The sequence below is a fragment of the Diadema setosum genome, chromosome 10 (assembly GCF_964275005.1).
Source record: "Diadema setosum chromosome 10, eeDiaSeto1, whole genome shotgun sequence".
In the NCBI taxonomy this organism is placed as follows: Eukaryota; Metazoa; Echinodermata; class Echinoidea; order Diadematoida; family Diadematidae; genus Diadema; species Diadema setosum.
In genome coordinates, this window is record NC_092694.1 from 34,593,487 (window position 1) to 34,605,281 (window position 11,795).

At 38.2% G+C, this 11,795-nt stretch overlaps 2 protein-coding genes across 2 annotated transcripts in view; one reads left to right on the forward strand and one right to left on the reverse strand.

The window, feature by feature from the left end:
* The window catches only part of LOC140234513 (small ribosomal subunit protein eS12-like), a 124,642-nt gene that overhangs the window by 79,962 nt on the left and 32,885 nt on the right, over window positions 1–11,795 (forward strand). The window lies entirely within an intron of this gene.
* LOC140234156 (regulator of G-protein signaling rgs-2-like) overlaps window positions 1–11,795 on the reverse strand; it is a 32,508-nt gene that overhangs the window by 5,430 nt on the left and 15,283 nt on the right. Inside the window, exon 2 of the mRNA XM_072314231.1 lies at window positions 1,017–1,173. Within this exon, the coding sequence (XP_072170332.1) occupies window positions 1,017–1,173 (157 nt within the window). The remainder of the gene's footprint in view (window positions 1–1,016; window positions 1,174–11,795) is intronic.

Below are 11,795 nucleotides of genomic sequence, written 5' to 3' on the forward strand. Positions count from 1 at the left end.
AGGAACATTCAAATTCAACAGGTTCACGTTCAAGTTCAAGATTATTTCGTATCCATTTCAACACAATTGATATTACGTACATTGTTGTACGTGTAATGTGAATAATAGATAGATAGATAGGCCTAGATCATAGATAGTTGGGGGGGGGGGGGAGAGGGAGAGAGGAGAGAGACGGGGAGAGAGAGAAAGAGAAGTGATGATAACACTACACAAGGTCACATATTAAACGAGGAATCATTTTTCCACACCGAATGTGCCATTGTAATTTCCGTCGCGTGTTTTAGCTAAACCAAACATAACCAAGTGTGCACAGTGTGCAGGACGAAGGCACCTTCGGGTGCCTAGATTTCCCATCGTAAATGAATGACTGGACGTTGTTTGAAGAAGCATAATCTGTTCCTATGAGATACAGCTCGAGGCGAATGGGTGGGAGTCGCGGTCTGTCGGGGCGTAGGCGGTACCGGTTTCCCACGTTCATTTGCTCTCATGCGTGTAACTTGTGCTTGTCATGTGCTGTTTTTCCACCTCACTGCAAGCTGCTTTAGGCATTGATACCAAAAGGCATTTATATCGCAACAGTCTGAAACAGAAGGAGGTATGTCAGCACCAGGTTAACGATGGGAATTACTTTCGGTCCACAATTCCAGAACGTTTCGATAGCCTGCATATAGACAATTGGGACTGGGAATCCCGTTTCAATGTGCGCTTATGTATTGCGACTACCATCTTTGTTTAGGGGGCTTTGTGTGTTTGGGAGAGAGTCTGAGTGAGTGTGTGTCTGTCTGTTTGTTTCTCAAACTTATGGCAAGTTTTCAAGTTCATAAACATGATCAAGGCGCTGCTAAACCTTTCAGTACGTGAAAGGGCTTAAGATCCTCACAAGTCTCAACTTCTAAAGGGAAATAATTGTTGTTTGTCGACGATACCAGTCTGACGAGCGGCGTCCCCGTCAGCAGGGAATGGGCGGGGTAGGCTGTCGAGACCTCGCCCCTGAGACCGACCTGCCTTGAACTTACCACGAACAGCTGCAGCAGCAGCACCAGCAGAAACAGCAGGCCTTGGAGCCCTTGCCCCGGTCACTCTGCGGCTGCGATCCCGGCGAAGGCTGAGGGCTTCTCTCTCGCCCTCTCCGCTGCTCTCTCATCTCCACTACCAGCAACTTATACCTGCGAGCTGTCAATAAAGAACACATGATAAAATGCAGAGTGTCAGCTGTTAGTAGTTAGCAGTGATGACAATAAGAGCACCAGCTACACTGTTATTACCATTACTGCGGTTGGGCTAAAACGCCTACTATAATTGTCACTGTCTTTCGCGAAGAGAAAATTTGCACAAAAATGATATCAATGGATATAGTATAACCACGTGTACATCATTCCACTACAAAAATGAAAGAGCTTTGGAAAAAATGATTTTCTTCGAGACACCCACATCATGAATATTTCACACAGAAAGTGCATACTTTGTGTACCCTACCGTCTGTATTATACTATGTGCTTATCTTGAATGAAAAGCATGACGGTTTTCACAGTACATATCAATGTAGGCCCTACTTGCTACTGAACGCCAAATCGGATCTTTACATTTGAAATTCACCATACCTATCCTAACCGCGAAACAATTTACCTTTATTCCAAGGATTAACTTTGAGTTTAAAAGTAGAATCCACGTTTGAAGATTTATTGATGTCATTACTTAAAATTTACAAATAAAATTGTGTAAATCTTCATTTATTCTTCTTTTTTTCTCCTTCCGGTGTCACTTATAACGTCACGCTTTCGCCAAACTATTCTAGGCAATGTTCAAGGTAAGGAGCACGTTAACCATGGAAATCGGAGTTCGTTGGCTACCCGTAACTTTCAACAGATGAATTGAGTCATAACATTTCAAATGTGCATGTTTTATGTGAATCTTGCCCTGGATTGGATTTTGACACGTTGAATGGTTAGTATTGGCTGGGATCTCGTGGAGCGCGCATTGAAGCTATAACTTCATTTTGCTCTTTGTAACAATTTTGTTTAAACAGCCTTGCATACTGTAAGCACGCATAAAATAAAGTTATTATCGTGATTATGGCCTTATGTTACTTACGGATAATGCTAAAAATCTTAATGCACGTTCACCGTAATGACCATAATGACCATTGATGATAATGATGATGCCATTGATGATAATGATGATATTGACAATTTGTTGATAATGATGATGATGATGACATTTTGATGATATCGATGATGATGACATTTTGATGATAACGATGATGACATTTTGAGGATAATGATGATGATGACATTGATGATAATGATGATGACATTAATGATGATGATGACATTGATGGTAATGATGATGACATTTTGATGATAATGATGATGACATTTTGATGATGATGATGACATTTTGATGATGATGATGATGATGACATTTTGATGATACTGATGACGATAACATTTTGGTGATAATGATGATGATGACATTTTGTTGATAATGATGACGATGACAATTTGTTGGTAATGATGATGATGACATTTTGATGATAATGGTGATGATGACATTTTGATGATAATGATGATGATATTTTGATAATGATGATGACATTTTGATGATAGTGATGATGACATACTGATGATGATGATGATGACATTTTGATGATAATGATGACGATGACATTTTGGTGATAATGACGATGATGACATTTTGTTGATAATGATGACGATGACAATTTGTTGATAATGATGACGATGACATTTTGATGATAACGATATTTTGATGATAATGATAATGATGACGTTTTGATGATAATAATGATGACATTTTGATGATAATAATAATGATGACATTTTGTTTCACCTTTCTTGTGTGGTGACTTGAGGAGCCCTTACATACGATGAATTTCAACCACTTCGGTACTTTTTTTTTCCCTCCCAGACGGCCACCCTGGAGGCTGTCCTGAAAACGCCAACCCAGTGATGTGAGACTTGGAAGGTACAAAGACCTCTGATGGGCAGCCTACGCAGATGCATTACGGAGCATAAGAGATGGCCCGGGCTTTTGTATACCATCCACCGAATAACGTTGCGCTCTCAAGTTAACATTCACCAACTATAGCTTTGAAGTTTGTGTGCTGTAGTTTTTGTTTTTGTGTTGTTGTTGTTGTTGTTTTAAGAGGAACATCTTTTGTTTTGTTTTTTTGTTTTTTATTGTTCCATATTCCACATTTCAAGAAATACATAAAACATAAACATCACAATACAAAAGCCTGGATGAATTGTCAAGTACAGCTTATAAGACAATAAAACATGTGAAATATGAGGAATCAACATAGAAGCATTGCTTGTAGGGTGTAGATTCCCAGATGCGGATGTGAGATTATTTCTTACTTGGTATATGTAATTAAAGGAATGACAATTTGTGAATTCGAGAAATATAATCGCCAAAAAGTAAAAAGAAAAAGAAAAAACAAAGAAAACAATGTCCGCGGCACAAGACTTCTTGAGAGTTGCGTGATCACCCGAGCGAGGTACAAGTCAGATGCAGTGTACAATAGCAGAGATACCAAAATTGTAAAAAGGAAGTTCAGGAGATAATACAGAAATCACGAGCGAGGCACATGTTACATAATCGATAATGTCAGTAATGTGAAGTATGATCAGAGAATGTCGAGGAGGATTGAAGAATAGCTATAGATATGAATTCAGAAAAACTAGTTTAAGTTTATGCTTAAATGAATAGAGAGACTTAATTTTAGAATAAGTAGCAGCATCGTCAATGCTCAAGGTTGCCACCCAAGCTGTCATAATGATAACTTCAGTTCGGTTCAGTTGCATAATCATGAGAAAAGATACATCATTATAAGTATTTTCAAAGGGGAGATGAATTGAACAAAGAGCGGGAGAAAACATAGGAAGTGTTGTAGAAACCTTTTATGCATTTCATGTTTTAAGGATTATTAGAAGCAATAATTGCACCGGTGATATATCGTTGGATGACGCATATAAAGCCAACATAGAGATAAAATGAGAAAGAGAGAATACGGACGGTCACCATGGTCGTCACAGACAATGAAAAGAGGGCGAAGAAATATTATTTTAAGAAAATATCAAAATATGCAATTCCATTCTGACTTCACTCGCTTACAATAAGAAGGAGATGACGAATTGCGACCAAAAAGAAAATTATAATTCTCCACTTTCTGTACATTATAATGGATATACAGAATTTATGAGGTCTGCCATAAACCCCTCGGTATTCCAAGAAAATAATCATAGTAAAATCGTTCCAAGCAATCCCCGAAGCTATGTATGGATAGTTGCACTCCGCCCTAGGTTGTATCCTACGCACAAAACATCACGCCAGCAGCCGTAATTTGATGTTTCGTAGGCAGGTATGCATAGAGCTGCCTAAAGGAGGCATCTATGGGGCAATTTAATAATCATTAAACGTTGGCGCGCCAGATCTCGTGATGTTACGTTCATTACGGGTACCGTAAATTAATTGGAATAGATTCCGTCGGACAGCTCGAACCCAAACTGGTCATGGACCCTCTCACAATGATTCCCCGCTCGATACACTGGATTTGCGAATGAAAAGAATATTCATTAGAGCTCATTCATCATGGGGAAGAAAATGGCATGAGGTGAACGGGAGGCCAGCTGCGCTGATTCAAACACGGACACGTTGATGTTTGTTCGATTGATTGTTCGTCTGTCTGTGTGTTTTCCGAGGTAAATTACGGTCCCGGGGATTTACAGCTTGGAAAAACCCGCCACTACGAAACGGGAGATATGATATACATATCGTCAGCGCTGTCAACACTATTTTCTCACTACTAATACAATGGACAAAGACCCCTTTTTTATTTTATGTCAACATCAATATCGCACTTTCATTAAGGAGCAATGAAGAAGAAAAAGAGAAAGTAGATGATTTTATGAATATAGCTCTTGTGTATTCATAAATTGAAAGTATTCCGTAAAGGTGCTGGTTATAGAGAATGTATGGTTTGAAATATATTGTTTCTATCAGAATTACGGACAAGATTTGCGGTAAACAAATTACGCTCTGGTAGACCTTTGTTTAATCCTCCAAATGATTTATTGGATTATGTTTTATGTTTTCGACATTCTTCTTCTTCTTCTTCTCACGATTGTTATTATTGTCATTATTATTATTACTATTACTATTGTTATTATTATCATCATCATTATTATTATTAGCATTATTGTTATACATAACGACTACTGACTTCAAAAGATAATTTTGTATTATGGCCCCTTCTTGAGGGCATCTGCTCGAATGTAATACACTGCTCTCCCATAAGATTGCGCTACACTTTCATTCAAACGCTCCTAGCTAGCTACGTGTACACTCGGGTCAAGAGGGTGATGGTTGTAAAAATGGTCCAAGGATGAACACGCCGATCAGCAGGATTCGAACCCATGACCCCGTATTCAAGAGTCCGGAGCATCATCCTCTGTAAATCTTGACACTACTAGTTTCTAAAATGCCAACTTGTGGAGCAGATATATGCTGGTGGTTATTCTAGTTGCCCTTTCTTAGACTGTAAAGGGCAGCAGTCATCTTGCCCTGTCTTTGCAGCCACACTCGAAATGCCATTATTACCTCTCGGCATACAAAACACAGCACACCTCTTTTTTCAACATTGTTCAACCTATACGGCAAGCATCACAACCCAGCAACGTCTACCTACTGCAGTTGACTATGCCTTACTAAGTGAGCTTCTTGCTTTAATCAAACAAGTGTCGTCAGATGTTTGATTGATATTGCAGTAAAAATTATTTTAAATCTATTTCAAATTTGTTTTGTACGGGGGAGACTAATTTGGACTCGAAAAGGTGATATAAAAAAATATACACCCGTGATAAGATTCGTGGATTAAAGCTGAGCCTTGTCGCGGCAAAAGATCCAGGTAGCATTTCGTAAGGCGGTTTCAACGATGCGGATCGGACTGGTGTTTTAAGTGAAGAAATATGCCCATACTCTGAGGATGGATGGTCGCATAGTGCACTCAGTACATTAGTGTGTACTCAGTTGCTTTATTTTTTTGAAAGAGAAATGTGAATTTATCAGTCTTTAAACAAGATGCTTAATTCACAAAGCTGGACAACCTCAAATGGATGACATACAATATGATAAGTCAAAGTGGGGCAAGATGGCGGCGGGTTCATCCTCAGCATGGCGGCCGCGTCTCACGTTACAGCAACCGATGTGTACTTAGTGTTAGGTTCACATAGAACGGGCTATGGTGTGCACCTTACCAAGAAGCGCTGTAGTTTGTACAGTGCGCTCGCCGCGGCACTGTGTGTAGCTGTGTGTGATGCTCCTAATGTGGGGTGAATGAGACTAGTTGTGTGTGGGGGAATGCACGGCGCTATTGTGTTTATTGCCCGATCATAGTAGGACATGAAGCCAACTCGCGGCGCCACTTTCGTATGTATAGCCTTACGTGGCAGGTTGTAGCAGGAAAATCTCACTTTCTATCAACCAAGTGCGTAGAAATTTAGAAGTCATGAGCCCTGCCGTTTCACAATCAGTATGATCATTTCAGTGATTGAATCCTGCTATACTGTCAAAGAAGAATGCAAAGATAATGAATAACACAGGTATTACACCTGTACTGGTATCTTTGCAATCATCACCCAGTTCTATTATGGCGAAAAAAACTAACGTTCGTCAAGAACCAATTAATTCGTTTATGTATTCAGGTCTTTGATTCATAAAGCTGTATAAAATCATCCTAAAATGGTCTACACATCAATTCCTTAACCTGCGAAGCAGAAGAACGCAAGGTTCTTCACTTTTTATCCTTCTATAGAGAACGAGTGATATTACTTCATGCGCATTAAAGTAATTACAAATCTAAACATTACGTTTACTCGTGTATTTGTTGCTGTGTTAAGTATATGAATAGAATGTCAAAAACACTTTTTGAGTTGTTCTTTCATTCTTTTCAGTTGCTTCTAGGGTTCACAATGTGACAATAAGTGACGATGAATTATCACAATTTCATATTTTCGTCACAGATTACTGCTACCCTGCAATGGTGAAGATTTCATTCTAAAAATCAACGCTATCATTCAATGAATTGAATTATGTCTATTACCACTTAAATTTTGTATTCTTCTGATTTTGCTTGGTTTGTATCTGGACAAAGAATAGTTTGTATTTCCAAATAATAAATGCTACAGTGCCTCTCTTCAACCTGCACTTTTCTTTTGAAAGTTTGTTTGTTGTTTTTTTTTTTTCGGGGGGGGGGCGGAATAGTTGATATTCATGGGAATTTTTTAAGACAAGACGAAAATATCGTAAAAATCCATCAGCAACGTATACATAATCCTCTTTAACATTACCATTGCCATCATTTTATTTTATAGTCGTCCAACCATGAATGCTGTATTATATTTAACACTGATAACTATAGTAATGACGTCACATAATCAATATACACACACGAGTGGGAAAACATAGGGGACCCTGTCAAATTTCGAGTTTGTTGATGTTGCGCAATACATGAATATGATTTCTTATGGTAAATGTACAGTAGAAACAAGCAACCTTGCTATAAAGTCGAGCTCGTATAAGTCGAACAATTACCTAAGTCGAAGGTCTTTTCAAGTCCTCTTCTCTTTATATTCTATTGATTTTTAATCCCTCATATAAGTCGAATTTTCTCTTAGAGTCGAAGCTATTCCTTCAGTCCAATTAGATTTGACTTGGGCAAGGTTGGTATATATATATATATATATATATATATATATATATATATATATATACATACATATACATATATATAAGAATTGTAGTTAATGAGGCATATATATATATATATATATATATATGTATATAGCCATATATATATATATATATATTATATATATATATATATATATATATATATATATTCTGTGTGTGAATTATGTGTATATACTTATGCCCATACGCATATAGTGAGTGCTTTTATAAGAATTGCTATTGATGAGGCAAAAATAGTACATGACTGTCATCGTAGATACCCTATAATATATCTCGCTACAACTAAAAATGGAAAACAAATGAAAGCATCAATTATTTATGGCAATCACGCTGCCACCCCACCCCTCCCGCCACTTCATAGACACTGTAAAATCAGGAAATCTCGAAACTTGAAATGTGTGGATTCTCTACTGTTTCCACGAAAAGGTAAGAATCTCTCCCCCCCCCCCCCCACACCAAGAAAAATCAGTCAAGTCTTGCTTGATTCGAGTTCTGATTCTAATAGATCAGATCAAAACCTGAAATACACGGACATATATATAGAATACACTGTATTACGAATATACGGAAAGTGAGAGAAGAAAATGGAAAAAAAAAGATGGAGAGGGAGGTACCTACTTTCCAGGAATATCAATGCGCTTCTACTTGCTCTCTTAAAATTATGCTGCTCAGGGACTATTTGATGGCACTAATTGCATGGCAAAATCTTTCGCCAGCTCGCGATGCATGCGTCTACCCCATGCCTGATTTAGACTCATCCGGGGTCCTGGTTATTTCTGCCCGATAATGAACAATGGCCGGCCTTGTTCCCGTCCGCTTATATCCATGCCAGATGGGTGGAGTAGAGGAGTAATTGTGCTATCTCAGGCGAGGAGGTTTGGACGAGGATCCCACATGCTGTATACTCAACGGCTAACGATGAGAGCCTTCTCAGATATGCGCTCATGTTCGCGCTTCACGCTCGACTTGCAAACTTGCATGCAGCAAGAAGTATTCTGCCTTCATTTTTCAGTGACTTTCTTGACTCGAACAAAGCAAACAATAGCAACAAATTCAGGAAAGAATAAGGCTAAGGAAAAGTTACTTCAACGGCATTGACGTCATTCGCTGATATCTCCAAAACAAGAAGCTCATAATTCTTTTCATATAGCCTCATCCAGCAAACAGTGATGAAATCGGGCGTGAAAGAGTCAAGGTCTTAAATGCAGTTTACCGGTGAAGGAACCTTTCGCAAATACCGCTAACAAATATCTGCAATAAATATCACTTCATTTGCCGCGCAGGGAAACGGAAAAAAAAAATCGAAGTATGGAAAATTTCATTTTCAGCTATATACCACAGTTTTCACAGCCTATACAACAGCTACAATACGACGTCCACAGAGATATAAAATAGATTCAGATTTCTGCAGGAGTGCCTACATTGATCGTTGCTGTGGACGTTCTTACCTAATTTTAACCGAGGAATATGTACTATTGTTGTATCATTGAGTGTTGTTTTCCTGCAAATATAATATGTAGGTAGTCCCCCCAAAATGACTTCTGCGTTCAAATAGGCATGAAAGTTGATATCTTGGTACCAAGTGGTTGATTTTTCCGTACGCATATCAATCAATCAGGCATGATATTACAATGGGCAGATGTCAGACCGAGAGAGGTCACGATCACAAGGCCACGGCAAGCGATTACTCAACTCAATTCCGATAAAAGTGTACTTCCCAGGGTAAGGTGTGACTTGCAAAGGACGACATTTACATCTAATGTAGATAGCTCAAGTTGAAAGATTTCTTGGGAATTTTTAGCATTTTATTGTATCTTATTTCTGTGGAGGATATTTCGCAATGAAGATCATCCTATTGAAGACTATAGCGGATCTAAGCACATTTAAGATCATTTTATCCAGAGAGTATACAAACTTGCAGGGGCTCTGAGCATCCTCTTTTGGGGGTAGGAGGGAGGGGGGGGGGGTCAACAAGTCTCGGCATGAACAAAGACACTAAGGAATGTCCAGTAAGAACCTTTATCAATCACTGTTATCGTAATAGCAACCGAGACGAACGGCCGAGGCGCACGTCATTTTAACTCTGGACACATGTGCTCATTGCACACCAAGACGTAGGTATGGTTTCAATATGATAATCACATAAGCACACATCGACACACACATACATACACACATGGATATATCTGTTATATATCTATTATATATATATATATATATATATATATATATATATATATATATATATATATATATATACATATATATATACATATATATATACATTGTACATTTAGTGTACGTACAAACATTATAATATTATTATGATTATATATCGTACATAATTACAATACGTATAACATATCTTCCCCATATATCTCACGTGTGTGTGTGTGTGTGTGTGCGTTTAGAGTATGTCATCTCAATAAGTGATTAGTCGCTATCAACTGTATATTCCAACATTGTGGATATGAATAAGGTTTATGGTGAAGCAGACATGTTTTCCGGATGATCTTATGGATATCCTATAATTTTCGAGGTTTCGGAACACTTGTACGGTTTCCTTGTATACCAGTGGACTCCCGGCTTGGTGTCAGCTGCGCGCCATGTCGATACATCGACAGTACTGCACTTCCCCTGCCTCGATCCCTTTGCGAGATGGGGACATCTTGCTTCCTCCGTCGTTGAAAATCATTCGTATTTCACCTCATTTCTTCAGACAAGTTCATAGAGTTCTATTCAGCCATTCCTTGATTCTGTGTACTATCAAATTTCATACAGCCCTGAACAATTAAAAAGTAAGGGTGCGATGCAGCAAATTCAAGCTAATGTGCATATGCAGTGCAAGTGGTTATGTATAGAACAATAATATTAATGGTATTAGAAGATGCGTTCGAAGACAATGCAAAGCCACAATAGATGTGCAGCTGTTGATGGGTTAAGTAATGCACTGAGTGCAAAGAGTAATGCACTGTATTCAGCCTAGAAATTCAGATAAAGATTCTTCGGCAAAGCTGTCCGATGGTGACTTTCACTGATTGCGAAAGGGCATTCCTATCGTTTACACCAGTTTATGTACAACGTTATGTTGTTGTTTTTTTCTGTGCAAATAAGCATTCAAAGTACACCAAAGGTTAAGTCGCATCCATTGCATGCGATCAAGGACGCAGTTTCATTCTGTTTAGCTGTCGAGAATAAAATTATACAATCATGATAATGTGCTGCGAGCTTTAAGAAAAAAAAAATATTTTGCACGATGAGAAATAACCAAGCTATCAATGACATTATTTTATAGATTGCAAACATTTATCTTTGTTTATTGCTGCCAGGAAAGTGCCTGGAAGAATGCCACCAAGCTCTCTCCCTCTCTCACTCTTTTCAGTGCAACTTGCCCGAGCATGTGGGAGTAGGCCTACTGGAGAAAAATCATGCAAAACTCATGGACACACAAAAAAGGAGATAAGCGGCCTTCAGCTCCGTAATTCTGCTCTGTCTTATACAAGATGCAGTACATGGACACAGTGAAACTAAAGTAGGCGATAAGCGAAAGATGCACGCTCACACACACTGATGTGAATAGCTGTATTGATGTATGTATATATATTGTATATTTACAATATAGATTATATATAATATATATATATATATATATATATATATATATACACACACACACACACACACACATACAATAGGCCTATATATATATTATATTGTAACAGTCGACTTGAACTGGCCAATTATTGAAAAAAAAAATGCTGGTATTCCAACCTGCATTCCTCTTCAAACACGGCGCTCTATTGTAGCCCTGTCTTTCCGAGGTCCATTGATATCTTTTCTATCTTCCTTCTTTGCTCTGGAATTTGTCTGTTTTGGTATTTTTTTTTTTGTTCGAAATATCACCAGGTTAACATTTTTTTCAAAGGACATAATTCCTTCATCAGTCCACTCGATAAAAAAAAAAAGTCTACAGTAAACACAGAGCGTTATCACCGTTTTCCTCGACGGCCTACGTGTCAACGATT